Source organism: Nerophis ophidion, linkage group LG06, assembly GCF_033978795.1.
Source record: "Nerophis ophidion isolate RoL-2023_Sa linkage group LG06, RoL_Noph_v1.0, whole genome shotgun sequence".
NCBI lineage: Eukaryota > Metazoa > Chordata > Actinopteri > Syngnathiformes > Syngnathidae > Nerophis > Nerophis ophidion.
This window is the reverse complement of record NC_084616.1, coordinates 16,143,623-16,162,545: the sequence shown is the minus strand read 5'-3', so window position 1 is coordinate 16,162,545 and position 18,923 is coordinate 16,143,623. Positions and strand designations below refer to the sequence as shown.

The 18,923-nt window shown below is 39.6% G+C and overlaps 1 protein-coding gene across 1 annotated transcript in view; it reads right to left on the bottom strand.

Moving 5' to 3' along the window:
* itpr3 (inositol 1,4,5-trisphosphate receptor, type 3) overlaps nucleotides 1-18,923 on the bottom strand; it is a 140,654-nt gene that overhangs the window by 86,920 nt on the left and 34,811 nt on the right. Inside the window, exons 6-18 of the mRNA XM_061902779.1 lie at nucleotides 15,334-15,432; nucleotides 15,170-15,253; nucleotides 14,004-14,150; nucleotides 13,842-13,937; nucleotides 11,193-11,237; nucleotides 9,495-9,637; nucleotides 9,293-9,392; nucleotides 5,747-5,907; nucleotides 5,548-5,689; nucleotides 5,315-5,479; nucleotides 2,448-2,620; nucleotides 2,255-2,374; nucleotides 1,999-2,080 (exon numbers count right to left, since the gene is read on the bottom strand). Of these exons, the coding sequence (XP_061758763.1) occupies nucleotides 1,999-2,080; nucleotides 2,255-2,374; nucleotides 2,448-2,620; nucleotides 5,315-5,479; nucleotides 5,548-5,689; nucleotides 5,747-5,907; nucleotides 9,293-9,392; nucleotides 9,495-9,637; nucleotides 11,193-11,237; nucleotides 13,842-13,937; nucleotides 14,004-14,150; nucleotides 15,170-15,253; nucleotides 15,334-15,432 (1,557 nt within the window). The remainder of the gene's footprint in view (nucleotides 1-1,998; nucleotides 2,081-2,254; nucleotides 2,375-2,447; nucleotides 2,621-5,314; nucleotides 5,480-5,547; nucleotides 5,690-5,746; nucleotides 5,908-9,292; nucleotides 9,393-9,494; nucleotides 9,638-11,192; nucleotides 11,238-13,841; nucleotides 13,938-14,003; nucleotides 14,151-15,169; nucleotides 15,254-15,333; nucleotides 15,433-18,923) is intronic.

Sequence of the window (18,923 nt, the reverse complement as noted above, 5' to 3'; positions counted from 1 at the left end):
TCCTAAAATCATTTTTAAGGTTTTTTTTTTTTTCTAAAATTCTCTTTCTGAAAGTTATAAGAAGCAAAGTAAAAAAATAAATGAATTTATTTAAACAAGTGAAGACCAAGACTTTAAAATATTTTCTTGGATTTTCTAATTCTTTTTGAGTTTTGGCTCTCTTAGAATTAAAAATGTTGAGCAAAGCGAGACCAACTTGCTAGTACATAAAAAAAAAATTAAAAAAATAGAGGCAGCTCACTGGTAAGTGCTGCTATTTGAGCTATTTTTAGAACAGGCCAGGGGGCGACTCATCTGGTCCTTACAGGTTACCTGGTGCCCGCGGGCACCGCGTTGGTGACCCCTGATCTAAAGGATGCATAACGTGACCCCAGCCTCTACTATAGCGTCTAATCTATATGCCTTATAATGCGGTGCGCCTTATATATGAACAAAGTTTTAAAATAGGCCATTCATTGAAGGTGCGCCTCATAGTGCGGAAAATACGGTATATATGTTTTTTTCCTTTTTTATTATGTATTTTCGGCAGGTGCGGCTTATACTCCGGAGCGACTTATAGTCCGAAAAAATACAGTACGCATTTTGCTGTACGTGCCATGACAATTAGGGTTGTCCCGATCCAATATTTGGATCCGATCGGCCACCGATATTTTCCAAAAAAATGAGTAACGGCAAGGCATGGGAAAATGCCGATCCAGATCCAGTTTTTAAAAAAAATCCGGTTTAAATAATATATTCCACTCTTCTGCTGCTCCCTACGCTCCGTTCCGCATTTTCCAGCCCACCTTCAACACATCCACAGGTCTGTGTTCAAACCGATAAGACGGCCGTGTGAATTAAAAGTTACAATAAAAATGTCCGCTGTGTGGGATTATTTTACCCTACAAAACGGAAAAGATGAAGAGGTGGAGTGCAAAACATGCCACAATAAAGTCAAGCATGGTGGTAAAGTTGTAAGACATTTTAATGACTCTTGAGAGTGAGAGGTTTTTTAGCACAGCCTCACTCATCATTGATGAACACAAGAGCAGGCTGACACCTGAGCATCTTGAAGTGCTCGTCTTTGTTAGAAAGAATCTCCCTATTATGCTCGGACTTCACTTGTTTGCCCCCCCCCTGACTGGGGCAAACAATTGAAAGGAGTGTGTAGATATTTTTTTTTTTTTTTTTTTTTTAAGTTTACACTTGTTCAAGAGCAAATATTGATGCTGAGTTGTAGACATTTTATCCCACTCAGGTTGTTTGTGTGTTTTGCTTTTTTTAATAATGTTTACAGCATTATTTGCACTTTATACTGTTCACTTTTTTACTGTTTAATGATGCCATTTCTGTTTGTCATGTATATTTTTTTCTTTTTTGTGTTTATCCTTCAATACCAACCATTGTGTATTATTCAAACTCAACTAATTCAGCTGGCTAGTTGCTATCAAGAGTACTAAAACCCTTTTCAACATGAATCTGACAACTAAGTAGGCTAAATAACTTTAAACTTTAATACATGCTCGGATAGGCCAGTATCAGCCAGTATCGGTATCGAATCGGAAATGCAAAAACAATGTCGGTATCGGATCGGAAGTGCAAAAACCTGGAACGGGCATAGCTCGGTTAGTAGAGTGGCCGTGCCAGCAACTTGAGGGCTGCAGGTTCGATTCCCGCTTCCGCCATCCTAGTCACTGCCGTTGTGTCCTTGGGCAAGGCACTTTACCCACCTGCTCCCAGTGCCACCCAGACTGGTTTAAATGTAACTTAAATATTGGGTTTCACTATGTAAAGCGCTTTGAGTCACTAGAGAAAAGCGCTATATAAATATAATTCACTTCACTTCACATCCCTAATGACAATAACCTTGAATCAATCTTTTTGAGCCTATTTCCTGCTCACTTGTCTTTTTAGTTGTAAGAGCAGGAAGAAGTTCCCTTGGGGAGAGATTAGCATCTGCTAAACCTGATGGTTTGATTAGTTGCTGTCAGAAAAAAACCCAAAAAGAATAAGACATACCTCGTCTTCGTCTCCGTAGTCGTCCATTCCCATGTACTGTGTAGAGATTTCGCCAGGGGCCACGTCTTTTGGCAGGCGACGCCTGAACGCAAACAAATTGAGCACCGAGACAATGAGGTAGATCAAAGGATTTGCAGCCATTCGCGTCTTGACATGTTCGGAAGACGTCTTTTTACAGTGAATGAGTTAGAAGACGTGTTAGTGAAAGTCCTAATGAGACGTGTTTAACAAACATAGACTGAGACCAGAGCCTCACTCTGTCTTGATGAGGATGTCCTGGTTTTTGGGGTCCAACACACATTTGCAGATGAGCTCCTGAGTGACGGGGATGGCCACGTTGTTGGACACGCACAGGTCAGACAGGTAGTCAAGAAACCTGCACATACAAACACAAACTGAGCACGCTCGCAACACTCCAAGCCCCGCCTCCCGCCGCCGACATCACCTACCGGGGCTCTCGGTTCTTGCGGACGAGGCTGACGAAGGTCTCCACCTCGGTCTTGGTGATGTGCTTCTCCAGCAGCTTGCGGTTGTTGTGCAGCAGCGCGGTGATGGTGTCCTCCGCCAGGATGTCGTAACCGATCTGACCCTGCATCAGACCGAACTGCTTGGCGATGTACTCCTGGGGGGAGGAGCCCAAGGAAAGGGGACATGTTACGCTTTACTCATGCATTCATGTTCTACAAACCCCGTTTGCATATGAGTTGGGAAATTGTGTTAGATGTAAATATAAACGGAATACAATGATTTGCAAATCTTCTTCAACCCATATTCAGTTGAATATGCTACAAAGACAACATATTTGATGTTCAAACTCATAAACATTTTTATTATTTTTTTTGCAAATAATCATTAACTTTAGAATTTGATTCCGGCAACATGTGACAGAGAAGTTGGGAAAGGTGGCAATAAATACTGACAAAGTTGAGGAATGCTCATCAAACACTTATTTGGAGCATCCCACAGGTGTGCAGGCTAATTGGGAACAGGTGGGTGCCATGATTGGGTATAAAAACAGCTTCCCCAAAAAATGCTCAGTCTTTCACAAGAAAGGATGGGGCGAGGTACACCCCTTTGTCCACAACTGCGTGAGCAAATAGTCAAACAGTTTAAAAACAACGTTTCTCAAAGTGCAAACAATTTAGGGATATATATATGTGTGTGTATATAGATATATATGTGTACAGTAGGGCAAAAAAGTATTTAGTCAGCCACCGATTGTGCAAGTTCTCCCACTTAAAATGATGACAGAGGTGCGTAATTTTCATCATAGGTACACTTCAACTGTGAGAGACAGAATGTGGAAAAAAAATCCAGGAATTCACGTTGTAGGGATTTTAAATAATTTATTTGTAAATTACGGTGGAAAATAAGTATTTGGTCAACCATTCAAAGCTCTCACTGATGAAAGGAGGTTTTGGCTCAAAATCTCACGATACATGGCCCCATTCATTCTTTCCTTAACACGGATCAATCGTCCTGTCCCCTTAGCGGAAAAACAGCCCCAAAGCATGATGTTTCCACCCCCATGCTTCACAGTAGGTATGGTGTTCTTGGAATGCAACTCAGTATTCTTCTTCCTCCAAACACGACAAGTTGAGTTTATACCAAAAAGTTCTATTTTGGTTTCATCTGACCACATGACATTCTAACAATCCTCTGCTGTATCATCCATGTATCCATTTTGGTATGAACTCAACTTGTTTCACTACTTTTGGTTTGTTCTGTGTCGCGTTTGTGTCTCCTCTCAATTGCTCCGTTTATTGCAGTTCTGAGTGTTGCTGGGTCATGTCTGGTTTTGGAATTGGTTTTCATTGTTATGGTATTGCTGGGTATCGGTTTGTTGGATTGATTAATGAGAATAGATTCTGAATCGCACGTGAGAATCGCGATTCGTATTCGAAACGATTTTTTCCCACACCCTAATATATATATATATATATATATATATATATATATATATATATATGTACTTGACAGGCCAAAAGTTTGGACACACCTCATTTCAATGCATTTTCTTTATTTTCATGATTGTTTACATTGTAGATGTAAACGCGTACCCCCATTCTCAAATGGGGGTACGCGTACCCCAGGGGGTACTTGAAGGCATGCCAAGGGGTACGTGAGATTTTTTTTTTTAATATTCTAAAAATAGCAACAATTCAAAAATCCTTTATAAATATTTATTGAATAATACTTCAAGAAAATATGAATGTAAGTTGATAAACTGTGAAAAAAAACAACAATTGCTTGTAATTCAGTGCTGACAGCGAGATTTTTTGTGGACATATTCCATGAATTATGATGTTAAAGATTTCTTTTTTTGTTAAGAAATGTTTAGAATTAAGTTAATGAATCCAGATGGATCTCTATTACAATCCTCAAAGAGGACACTTTAAGTTGATGATTCTATGTGTAGAAATGTTTATTCATAATTGAATCACGTGTTTATTTTTCAACAAGTTTTTAGTTATTTTTATATCTTTTTTTCCAAATAGTTCAAGAAAGACCACTAGAAATGAGCAATATTTTACACTGCTATACAATTTAATAAATCAGAAACTGATGATATAGTGATGTATTTTAGTTCTTTATCTCTTTTTTTCAACCAAAAATGCTTTGCTCTGATTAGGGGGTACTTGAATTAAAAAAATGTTCACCGGGTGTACATCACTGAAAAAAGGTTGAGAACCACTGACCTGAGGCATCAAAACTGTCACCTGTGAAGTGAAAACCATTTCAGGTGCCTACCTCTTCAAGGTCATCGAGAGAATGCCAAGAGTGTGTAAAGCAGTAATCCGAGCAGAGGGTGGCTATTTTGAAGAAATTCAATTTAAAACATGTTGTGAGTTATTTCACCTTTTTTTGTTAAGTACATAACGCCACACGTGTTCATTAATAGTTGTGATGTGACAATCTACAATGTAGATAGTCCTGAAAAATAAAGAAAACGCATTGAATGAGAAGGTCTGTCCAAACTTTTGGCCTTTACTGAACAGTACATAAGACAACATAGTTGACGCAGGGGTAGATCTTGCTTTGGTTTTTGGCTAAGACCAGGGATCTTGGGGTCGGAAAGAATGGTGACTACTGCAGTACTGTATATCAAACAATGAAAAGAAGTTGCACCCTGCGTTTTGTCTGGAAGGCATGAAAAATAATGACTGTGTGGAGCGTTTGTGCACAGACATGGTTTGCAAAGAGAGGCTGTAACTAAATGTTTGTAAGTAGAAAAGTTGGCAAATAGAGGGGTTTGTAAATCAAGGTTCCACGGCATTCAGGATTCATAGGAATGATAAATGGATTTTTTTCTTACCTGGTTCTTGCGGTAGTCCTCCTGTGAATGTCGTAGGACACGGTAGCAGAGTCTGAGCATGTACTGGTAGGGAGAGTTCTTCTGGTCCGCAAGCTCTTCCAAACGCAGCAGAGGTCCTTCTCCTCCCCCTCTGTCCTTGAACGGAACCTTCAGGATGCCAAAGATCTGAAGGCACACGAGAACACATCTCATTGTTGAAGTCCAGATACGCAGGCGTGTGATCGCTCGCCCACCTGCTTGAGGATGTTCTGCTCCCTCATCAGCTTCTGTCTCTCGCGGTTGGCTTTGGTCATGGCGATGTCCAACACCGTCTGGCCGCTGTTGACCACGTCGGCCACGAAGAAGACCACGTCCTCCAACAGTTTGATGGCGAAGCTGGCGAAGGATACAGTCAGTGCGCGCACACGCAAACAAAGGTGAGAAGACACCTACCGTCGATCGTTCTGACTGATGAAGCCCCGACTGAACTGGTCCACCACCGTGCTCAGCATGGCGCTGGCGTCATTGGCAAAGTCCAGATCTCGGATCTCCATGACAGGAACCGAGACGATGGCAAATGCCTCCTTGTCCTCTTTAGTGGGACACGTTCCTAACTGCAGAAAAATCGGTTTGTATGTGGTTTCTATTCTCCAGATGGGATTGATGACTCATTGAAGGGAAACCGCTCCTTTCAAAGAGTCATTCAAAACACTGGCTCCCTATTAGGGACCCAATGTCCCTTTGGGACAGAGGACCCTATTGAACTTCTAGCGCTTTATTATTTCTTTATTATTATTGATCTGCCGTTTCTTTTCTTTTCTCCTCCTGCCCTCCTCTCCATTGTGGAGGGGGGCGCACAGGTCTGGTGGCCATGGATGAAGTGATGGCCGTCCAGAGTCGGGACCCGGGATGGCGCTGCAGACCCGTCTCCGCTTGGAATGGTCTCATGCTGGCTCTACTATGGACGGGACTCTCGCTACTATATTGGATTCGGTATGGACTGGACTTTCACACTATTATGTTCAATCCACTATCGACTGGACTTTCACTATTATGTTATATCCACTATGGACAGGACTTTCACTATTATGTTAGATCCACTATGGACTGGACTCTCACACTATTATGTTAGATCCACTATGGACAGGACTTTCACTATTATGTTCGATCCACTAAGGACTGGACTGTCACTATTATGTTTGATCCACTATAGACTGGACTCTCACTATTATGTTAGATCCACTATGGACTGGACTTTCACACTGTTATGTTTGATCCACTATGGACTGGACTGTCACTATTACGTTAAATCCACTATGGACTGGACTCTCACTATTATGTTAGATCCACTATGGACTGGACTCTCACTATTATGTTAGATCCACTATGGACTGGACTCACACTATTATGTTAGATCCACTATGGACTGGACTGTCACTATTATGTTAGATCCACTATGGACTGGAATGTCACTATTATGTTGGATCCACTATGGACTGGACTCCCACTATTATGTTAGATCAACTATAGACTGGACTGTCACTATTATCTTAGCTCCACTATGGACTGGACTCACACTATTATGTTTGATCCACTATGGACTGAACTCACACTATTATGTTAGATCCACTATGGACAGGACTTTCACTATTATGTTCGATCCACTAAGGACTGGACTGTCACTATTATGTTAGATCCACTATGGACTGGACTCTCACACTATTATGTTAGATCCACTATGGACTGGACTGTCACTATTATGTTAGATCCACTATGGACTGGACTCTCACACTATTATGTTAGATCCACTATGGACTGGACTCACACTATTATGTTAGATCCACTATGGACTGGACTGTCACTATTATGTTAGATCCACTATGGACTGGACTCTCACACTATTATGTTAGATCCACTATGGGCTGGACTCACACTATTATGTTAGATCCACTATGGACTGAACTCTCACACTATTATGTTCGATCCACTATGGACTGGACTCTCACACTATTATGTTAGATCCACTATGGACTGGACTCTCACACTATTATGTTAGATCCACTATGGACTGGTCTGTCACTATTATGTTCAAGCCACTGTGGACTGGACTCTCACACTATTATGTTAGATCCACTATGGACTGGACTCTAACACTATTATGTTCGATCCACTATGGACTGGACTTACACTATTATGATAGATCCACTATGGACTGGACTGTCACTAATATGTTAGATCCACTATGGACTGGACTCTCACACTATTATGTTAGATCCACTATGGATTGGACTCTCACACTATTATGTTAGATCCACTATGGACTGGACTGTCACTATTATGTTCAATCCACTATGGACTGGACTCTCACACTACTATGTTAGATCCACTATGGCCTGGACTCTCACACTATTATGATAGATCCACTATGGACTGGACTGTCACTAATATGTTCGATCCACTATGGACTGGACTCTCCAACTATAATGTTAGATCCACTATGGACTGGACTATCACACTATTATGTTAGATCCACTATGGATTGGACTCTCACACTATTATGTTAGATCCACTATGGACTGGACTCTCACACTACTATGTTCGATCCACTATGGACTGGACTCTCCAACTATAATGTTAGATCCACTATGGACTGGACTCTCACACTATGATGTTCGATCCACTATGGACTGGACTGTCACTATTATGTTCGATCCACTATGGACTGGACTCTCACACTATTATGTTCGATCCACTATGGACTGGACTGTCACTATTATGTTAGATCCACTATGGACTGGACTCTCACACTATTATGTTAGATCCACTATGGACTGGACTGTCACTATTATGTTCAATCCACTATGGACTGGACTCTCACACTACTATGTTAGATCCACTATGGACTGGACTCTCACACTATTATCTTAGATCCACTATGGACTGGACTGTCACTATGGACTGGACTCTCACACTATTATCTTAGATCCACTATGGACTGGACTCTCACACTATTATGTTCGATCCACTGTGGACTGGACTGTCACTATTATGTTAGATCCACTATGGATTGGACTCTCACACTATTATGTTAGATCCACTATGGACTGGACTCACACTATTATGTTAGATCCACTATGGACTGGACTTTCACTATTATGATAGATCCACTATGGACTGGACTGTCACTAATATGTTCGATATACTATGGACTGGACTCTCCAACTATAATGTTAGATCCACTATGGACTGGACTATCACACTATTATGTCAGATCCACTATGGACTGGACTCTCACACTATTATGTTAGATCTACTATGGACTGGACTGTCACTATTAAGTTAGATCCACTATGGACTGGACTCTCACACTATTATGTTAGATCCACTATGGACTGGACTCTCACTATTATGTTAGATCCACTATGGACTGGACTCACACTATTATGTTGGATCCACTATGGACTGGACTTTCACTATTATGATAGATCCACTATGGAATGGACTGTCACTAATATGTTCGATCCACTATGGACTGGACTCTCCAACTATAATGTTAGATCCACTATGGACTGGACTCTCACACTATTATGTTAGATCCACTATGGACTGGACTGTCACATTTATGTTAGATCCACTATGGACTGGACTCTCACACTATTATGTTAGATCCACTATGGACTGGACTGTCACATTTATGTTAGATCCACTATGGACTGGACTCTCACACTATTATGTTAGATCCACTATGGATTGGACTCTCACACTATTATGTTAGATCCACTATGGACTGGACTGTCACTATTATGTTCAATCCACTATGGACTGGACTCTCACACTACTATGTTAGATCCACTATGGACTGGACTGTCACTATGGACTGGACTCTCACACTATTATGTTAGATCCACTATGGACTGGACTGTCACTATTATGTTAGTGACTGTCCTAAAAGTGCTGCTGGTTCTAATACGGGAACACAGTTCAGAGAGAAGAACCCACCATTAATCTGATGGGTCTCTCCTCGTCGATGTCGATGGGAACGTTGGTGCTCTGGATCCATGTGTTGGTGCACAGGTGCCTGAAGCGCACATACGAGTTCCTGGAAGCAATCCGAAGCCCCTTTTACATGAAAAGCCTCACAAAAAAGGAGCCACTACGGACAGTGGCATTTTATTGTGAAAGCCCAACAGGAAGTCCTTACCGCGGGACAAAGGAGTCCGTCTTTTGCAGCGTGGTGGGGTCCAGCTCAAAGAGGGAGGCGATGTCGTTGCCGTGAAGCATGGCCACCAGCTTGTACTTGATCCTCTCGCCGTGAGAGCGCTTGTTGCCGCGACTACTTTCCATCTGCGAACAGGTTCAGGGCGGTCAAAAAGTTTTTAAATTTCATTTACGTTGTGCAAAATGGGAAAAAAAAAACAGAATACAATAATTTGCAAATCCTTTCAACTTATATTCAATACAATAGACTGCAAAGACAAGGTATTAAATGTTCACACTGAGAAACTTTATTTTTTTTGCAAATAATCATTAACTTAGAATTTAATGGGGCATTTTTACCACTGTGTTACATGGCCTTTCCTTTTAACAACACTCAGTAAACATTTGGGAACAGAAGACACATTTTTGAAGTGAAATTAATTCCCATTCTTGCTTGATGTACAGCTTCAGTTGTTCAACAGTCTCCCTTCTGCTATTTTAGGCTTCACATTTTCAATGGGAGACAGGTCTAGACTACAGGCAGGCCAGTCTAGTACCCGCACTCTTGTACTGTGAAGCCACGCTGTTGTAACACGTGGCTTGCCATCGTCTTGCTGGAATAAGCAGGGGCGTCCATGATAACGTTTCTTGGAGGGCGACATATGTTGCTCCAAAACCTGTATGTACCTTTCAGCATGAATGGTGCCTTCACAGATGTGTAAGTTACCCAAGCCCTGAGCATTAATACACCCCAATACCATCACAGATTCTGGCTTTTCAATTTTGCGCCTGGAACAGTCCGGATGGTTCTTTTCCTCTTTGTTCCGGAGGACACCACGTCCACAGTTTCCAAAAACAATCTGAAATGAGGACTCGTCACGCCACATAACACTTTTACACTTTGCATCAGTCCATTTTAGATGAGCTCGTGCCCAGCGAAGCCGGCTGTGTTTCTGGGTGTTGTTGATAAATGGCTTTCGCTTTGAATAGTAGAGTTTTAACTTGCAGTTATAGATGTAGAAACCAACTGTAGTTACTGACAGTGGTTTTCTAAAGTGTTCTTGAGCCCATGTGGTGATATCCTTTACACACTGATGTCGGTTTTTGATGCAGTACCGCCTGTGGGATCGAAGGTCACGGGCATTTCCGCTTTCGTGCAGTGATTTCTCCAGATTCTCTGAACCTTTGGATGATATTACGGAGCATAGATGGGGAAATCCCTAAATTCCTTGTAATAGCTGGTTGAGAAATGTTGTTCTTAAACAATTTGTTCACGCACAAAGTAGTGACCCTCACCCCGTCCTTGTTTGTGAGTGACTGAGCATTTCATGGAAGCTGCTTTTACACCCAATCATGCCACCCGCCTGTTCCCAATTAGCCTGTTCACCTGTGGGATGCTCCAAATAAGTGTTTGATGAGCATTCCTCAACTTTCTCAGTCTTTTGTGCCACTTGTGCCAGCTTTTTTTGAAACATGTTGCAGGCATCAAATTCCAGATGAGCGAATATTTGCAATAAATAAAGTTTACCAGTTCCAACGTTAAATATCTTGTCTTTGCAGTCTATTCAATTGAATATAAATTGAAAAGGATTTGCTAATCATTATATTTTGTTTTTATTTACCATTTACACAAGATGCCAACTTCACTGCTTTTGGCTTCAGTATTTTCCCCGTGTCATAATGTGAGGATGGGCCAACTCACCGAGGTGGTCATTTCAGCGTTGTCGCCTCGGTAACCAGGATTTTCCTGCAAGGACACAATGAACGTGCAGAACTACTAATCCCATAATGCATTGCAACTTGTTGTAAAAGGACAGAGGAGGCCACACTTCTACACACAACGCCGCATTTATGACATCATCAGTGTGTGGACTATGACCTAGTTTACTGAAAGATGTACTTTGAACACTGAGGGCCTGATCTACTGAAGGTTTGCCTGCACCAAAACACGCGCAAACTTGATAGCGCACGCAAAGATCATCTACTACACTTGTGCGCAGAGGATTGCGTCTCTTAAATGAGCAAAATAAATTATCGAAAAGCCCACAAAAGTAGGAGAATAAAGTTGTTTTTTTGCTGTGAATATCGTCTTACTTTCTGTTGTAAGGCGCTTCTCTCTACACTTATTAAACTTTACAAAAACCTTATTTTTTCAAGCTAGATTTTTCTGAGGGTGGGGGGGGCATCACAGGAAAAAACTGCAAAGCAATTATTTTAGCGAACAAAGCATTGAAAGTAAAGGAAAAAAAAAGACTTACCGGTAACACTTTTATGAATGAGGTCCTTTCGGATCCCTAATATTTTCAGTGTATTTTAGTTTTTTAACTGTCATTGGTCAAAATTACGGTTGTTATGAATTATTGATGTATTATGGCTTTAATTACTTCACATCAAATATACAGTATGTATATATTTTTTTTTTTTTAATTTTGTGTTTTTGTTATAAAAATAGGGTTTGACAAAAAGGGCATAAAACATTAAACTTTTTTTTTTTTTTACTTTATGTCAACGGATAGATTTGTAGTTGATCAAGAAATTTAAACATTGAAAGTAAAACAAATAAAATAGACTTAACACTTACGATTTAGGCCCTTTTGGATCCCCAAAATCTTTAGTGTATTTTTTTTAACAGTCGTTGGTCAAAATCTCTGTTATTATGAATTATTGACTCATTTAATGCTTCAATTACTTCACATCAAATATTCAATTTTTTTTTTTTTTTTGCCATAAAAAAATGTGTTTTCTTTGATAAAAAGGGAATAAAAAAATATATATATATTTTTACTTCATGTTGACGGATATATTTGAAGTTGATGTAAAATTTTAAACTGAAAAGCACAGAATACAAATCATTGAAAGTAAAGAAAAAAATGGACTGTCTTTGGTCAAAATCACTGTTTAAAACTATTGACTTATTTAATGCTTCAATTATTTCACAACAAATATTCCATTTATATATATATATTTTTTTTTGATAAGAGCAATAAGTATTTAAAAACAATTTACTTCATGTCGACAGATAGATTTGTAGTTGATATAGAAATTCAAGCATTGAAAGTACAGGGGGAAAAAATTATTTAACACTTATGAAGGAGACCCTTTTGGATCCTCAATATCTTATGTGTATTTTTTTTTAAACAGACATTGGTGAAAACTTCTGTTGTTATGAATTATCAATCAATCAAAGTTTATTTATGTAGCCCTAAATCACAAGTGTCTCAAAAGGCTGCACAGGCCAAAAATTATTAACCTATTTAAGGCTTCATTTACTTTACATCAAATATTCCATTGTGATATTTTTTGCCATAAAAAATTGGGTTTTCTTTGACAAAAAGGGCATAAAATATTTTTGGGAAAAATGCAACTTTATGTCGACGGATAGATTTGTAGTTGATCTAGAACAAGGGTCACCAACCTTTTTAAAACCAAGAGCTACTTTTTGGGTACTGATTAATGCGAAGGGCTACCAGTTTGATACACACTTAAATAAATTGCCAGAAATAGCCAATTTGCTCAATTTACCTTTAATAAATAAATCTATATATATAAAAAAACAGAAGCTAAAATGAAGATTTAAATTAAAATGTATTTATTCTTTACAGTAAAAAAAATAAATTTACTTGAACATTGATTTAAATTGTCAGGAAAGAAGAGGAAGGAATTTAAAAGGTAAAAAGGTATATGTGTTTAAAAATCCTAAAATAATTTTGAAGGTTGTCTTTCTGAAAGTTATAAGAAGCAAAGTAAATAAAATAATGAATTTATTTAAACAAGTGAAAACCAAAACTTTAAAATATTTTCTTGGATTTTCAAATTCTATTTGAGTTTTGTCTCTCTTAGAATTAAAAATGTCGAGCAAAGCGAGACCAGCTTGCTAGTAAATAAATAATATGTAAAAAATAGAGGCAGCTCACTGGTAAGTGCTGCTATTTGAGCTATTATTAGAACAGGCAAGCGGGCGACTCATCTGGTCCTTGCGGTCGACCTGGTGCCCGCGGGCACCGCGTTGGTGACCCTTGATCTAGAAATTAAAGGATTGAAAGTCAAAAAAATATTACCGTATGAATAACTTTTAAAGTGTTTTGATTGACACCCTTTCTGGTTTACCAAATTTTTAGAATTTACCCAACTTAAAGGGAGCCCCGAAGGTAAAAAATAAAAATAAAAATAATTAAAAATATTGGTTTTGAGATTGAAAAATACCAAAATGGCCCCGCATGATTTAATTTTTCAGTGCAAAAAGTTTGGACACCCCCCTTCTTTACAGACTGTCACTTCCTGTTTCTCTTCTACATCCAACTGTTTTAATTCATCGGTTGGAGGCTCAAAAGAGTACGGTTGCCATGGTTACCTCAGCTGCCAGGTAGTTCCCAGTGGCCAGGTGTTTGAAGCGGTACAAGCTGTTCCAGTGTCCCGCCCCTCCGCGACACGGATCGTGGTGGACCACCTAAAGGGGGAGGTGATGTAGGAACCTGACGGTAACTTGATGGTATTGCCGGACTTGGCATCGTACCTCGACCTCCCACAGGGCGTTGGAGCTGGTCGCCGACGTGGCCGACTGTCTGAGTGTGGTGCGTAGGAACACGTGAATTTTGCTCTTGTACTCGTCGCAGGTGAGAAACTTCTCCTGCTCGGCGTGGAACAGGCGCACCACGTCGCCCTGGGAAGACACACCACAAGCGCGCGCGTCAGCGGTTTTTGCGTGACACCCATACTTGCCAACGCTCCCGGATTTTCCGGGAAACTCCCGAAATTCAGCGCCTCTCCCGAAAACCTCCCGGAAGAAATTTCCTCCCGAAAATCTCCCGAAATTCAGCTGGAGCTGGAGACCACACCCCCTCCAGCTCAAAAAGGCACAGTTCGAAGCTTGAAAAGGAGGATTGCAGGCGGATCTGACGGCATTTAAAGTCATTTTTAAAAACGACTGCTAATCCCCCTCCTTTTCAACCGGACGACCGCGGAGAATCAAAGTAGGAACACTCCGGAGGCAGAAGTTCATTAAGAGGGGCGGACTCACCGGCTCGCAGCCATGTTTCCGTCACACAGAGGGAGTCCAGTCCACCGCCCGCGGGAAGTGAAGAAATCCTTCAGGATAAACGTTTTGTTTGTCAAAGATCTTGCGTTCCAAAGACCGAACCTGCCGGGGGCCAGCATGTTCAGGGGCGCAGCTAATCCAGGTCGGGCCCGACACAGAGCTTACAGCGAGAGACGACAGGGCAAAGCACGTACTGGCGCCATCTTCTGGAAACTCGGAAGTGACGTTACTCAAATAGTGAAAGGTAAGTGTTGTTGTTTTTTTAGTAACCAGCAAGCACAGTACAGTTAGTAGAACAACTGTGTTTTTATTACTGTGTATTTGATAGGTGCCGTCTGAAATTCAACTATTTCTTTTATTTATATATATAATAAAATAAATATATATAGCTAGAATTCACTGAAAGTTAAGTATTTCAAACATATATATATATATATGCATATATAATATATATATATATATTAATTACAGCCAATATAAAAATATTGGCTGTAAATATACTCTATTCTTAACCACGCCACCCGCCCCAACCACGCCCCCAAACCACGACTCCGCCCCACCCCCGACCACGCCCCCCCACCTCCTGAAATCGGAGGTCTCAAGGTTGGCAAGTATGGTGACACCGGCCATCGAGGGCGACTCACGCCTTTGAGCACTTCCTCCCGGTGGTCGCTGAACATCATGAACAGGTTGATTTTCCAGCTGGTGTTGCAGTTCACGGAGTTGACCTGTAGGAGGCGCACAAACACGTGAGAACTGGCTCCAACGCCACGTTAAAGCTGGGGAAGGACCGGCGTGGCGCTCTGACCTCCTTACAGCCCGGATGGTCGCTCAGCTCGTAGTTTGAGGCGTGGAGCGGCTGGCCGGCGTTGACAGGGTTCAAGATCACTTTGTCTCCCACCACCACCTGGGGGTGCCAGAGCACAACTTTACTCTTTACAACAGGGGTCACCAACCTTTTTGAAAGCAAGAGCTACTTCTTGGGTAGTGATTAATGCGAAGGGCTACCAGTTTGATACACACTTAAATAAATTGCCAGAAATAGCCAATTTGCTCAATTTACCTTTAATAAATAAATCCCTATATGTAAAAAAAGGGGTATTTCTGTCTGTCATTCCGTCGCACATTTTTTTTCCTTTTACGGAAGATTTTTTGTGGAGAATAAATGATGAAAATCACTTAAATGAACGGTTTAAAAGAGGAGAAAACACGAAAAAAATGAAAATTAAATTTTGAAACATAGTTTATCTTCAATTTCGACTCTTTAAAATTCAAAATTCAACGGAAAAAAATTAAAATGAAGAGAAAAACTAGCTATTTCGAATCTTTTTGAAAAAATTGAAAAAAATAATTTATGGAACATCATTACTAATTTTTCCTGATTAAGATTAATTTTAGAATTTTGATGACATGTTTTAAATAGGTTAAAATCCAATCTGCACTTTGTTAGAATATATAACAAATTGGACCAAGCTATATTTCTAACAAAGACACATCATTATATCTTCTAGATTTTCCAGAACAAAAATTTTAAAAGAAATTCAAAAGACTTTGAAACAAGATTTGAATTTGATTCTACAGATTTTCTAGATTTACCAGAATATTTTTGGGGAATTTTAATCATAGTAAGTTTGAAGAAATATTTCACAAATATTATTCGGCGAAAAAACAGAAGCTAGAATGAAGAATTAAATTAAAATGTATTAATTATTCTTTACAATAAAAAAAAGAAAATACTTGAACATTGATTTAAATTGGCAGGAAAGAAGAGGAAGGAATTTAAAAGGTAAAAAGGTATACGTGTTTAAAAATCCCAAAATCATTTTTAAGGTTGCTTTTTTTCTCTAAAATTGTGTTTCTGAAAGTAATAAGAAGCAAAGTAAAAAAAATAATGAATTTATTTAAACAAGTCTTTAAAATATTTTCTTGGATTTTCAAATTCCATTTGAGTTTTGTCTCTCTTGGAATTAAAAATGTCGAGCAAAGCTAGACCAACTTGTTAGTGAATAAATGAAAATCAAAATATAGAGGCAGCTCACTGGTAGGTGCTGCTATTTGAGCCATTTTTAGAACAGGCCAGCGGGCGACTCATCTGGTCCTTACGGGCGACCTGGTGCCCGCGGGCACCGAGTTGGTGACCCCTGCTTTACAATATGTCTGACACCTGGTATGACAACATATGTTCAAAATGTCCTGCAACAAGTCAACATTCAAACTAGGGAAGGGTACTGTTTACATTTGTAACGACACAGTACCAATTATTGGTACTTGGGAATCGACACCTGTACTCAACGATACCAATTTTGGTACTCCTGTTCCTTAATAAAAAGGATTTATTTTTATATTAAAATCAATTTTTTTGGATTGCAACATTTAAAAATGAGCCGATTATGACAACCGCTGTCCGGTTCTTGTATATTTTTCTATTATCACATTTCTGAGTCTCGTTTGCAAGTATAGAATTAAGTTGGAATTACAGTTGAAAGTTCAAGACATTAGATGACAGTCGTGTTTAGTTTATGATGCGTTGTTTTGTTTTTTGTTGCGCCCTGCAAAGTGTTAATACTGCAAGTATTGCACCAGTTACGCACCGGCTGTTTGATTGCTAAAGTAAAGTACCAATGATTGTCACACACACACACACTAAGTGTGGCGAAATTATTCTCTGCATTTGACCCATCACCCTTGATCACCCCCTGGGAGGGGAGGGGAGCGGTGGGCAGCAGTGGTGGCTGCGCCTAGGTATAATTTTTGGTGATTCAACCCCCAATTCCAGACCTTGATGCTGAGTGCCAAGCTGGAAAGTAATGGGTCCCATTTTTATAGTCTTTGGTATGACTCGGCCAGGGTTTGAACTCAGAACCTACCAATCTCAGGGCGGACACTCCAAACACTAGGCCACTGAGTAGTAACGTGGATATTAGTAGTAGTTTTCATGAACAAATCTGGAGGTGTTGAAATTGCTATGTAAAATCACTAGTAGTAATAAGTAGCATGTCAACAGTGTATGTTAGCATGAAGTTATTTTTTCGTTGCAACATCTAAAAATGAGCCGATTATGACAACCGCTGTCCGGTTCTTCAATTTTTTTTTTATCATCACATTTCGGAGTCTCTTTTGCAAGTATAGAATTAAGTTGCAATTACAGTTGCAAGTCCAAGACGTTAGATGACAGTAGTGTCTAGCTTATGGGGTGTTGTTTAGGTTTTTGTTGCACCCTAAAAAGTGTTACTACTGCAAGTATTGTAACAGATTGTAACGTGGATCCTAGTTGTAGTTTTCATGAACAAATCTGGAAGTGTTGAAATTTGCCATGTAAAATCACTAATGCTAATCAGTAGCATGTCAACAGTGTATGTTAGCATCAAGTTATTTTTTCGTTGCAATATCTAAAAATGAGCCGATTATGACAACCGCTGTCCGGTTCTTGTATCTCTGTCTATTATCACATTTCTGAGTCTCATTTGCAAGTATGGAATCAAGTTGCAATTACAGTTGCAAGTCCAAGACATTAGATGACAGTAGTGTATGGTGTATGGTGTGTTGTTGTTGTTTTTTATGCCCTACTACGTGTTAATACTGCAAGTATTGGACCAGTTACGCACTGGCTGTTTGATTGTAATATGGATTTTAGTTGTAGTTTTCATGAACAAATCTGGAGGTGTTGAAATTTTCATGTAAAATCACTAATATTAATAAGTAGCACCCCAACAGTGTATGTTAGCATGAAGTTATTTTTTCGTTGCAACATCTAAAAATGAGCCGATTAGGACTACCGCTGTCCGGTTCTTGTATCTTTTTTTTCATTATCACATTTCTGAGTCTCATTTGCAAGTATAGAACTAAGTTGCAATTACCGTTGCAAGTCCAAGACGTTAGATGACAGTAGTGTAAAGTTTATGGTGTGTTGTTGTTTTTTTTGTTGTGCACTAAAAAGTGCTATAATGCAAGTATTTTACCAGTTGCACAACGGCTCTTTGATTGTAACATGAATCTTAGTTGTAGTTTTCATGAACAAATCTGGAGGTGTTGTAATTGCCATGTAAAATCACTAATATTAATAAGTAGCATGCCAACAGTGTATGTTAGCATGAAGTTATTTTTTCGTTGCAACATTTAAAAATGAGCCGATTATGACAACCGCTGTCCGGTTCTTGTATCTTTTTCTATTATCACATTTCTGAGTCCCGTTTGCAAGTATAGAATTAAGTTGCAATTACAGTTGCAAGTCCAAGACGTTAGATGACAGTAGTCTATAGTTCATGGTGTGTTGTTTTAGTTGTTGTTGCGCCCTAAATAGTGTTAATACTGCAAGCATTGTACCAGATTGTAACGTGGATCTTAGTTGTAGTTTTCATGAACAAATCTGGAGGTGTTAAAATTGCCATGTAAAACCAC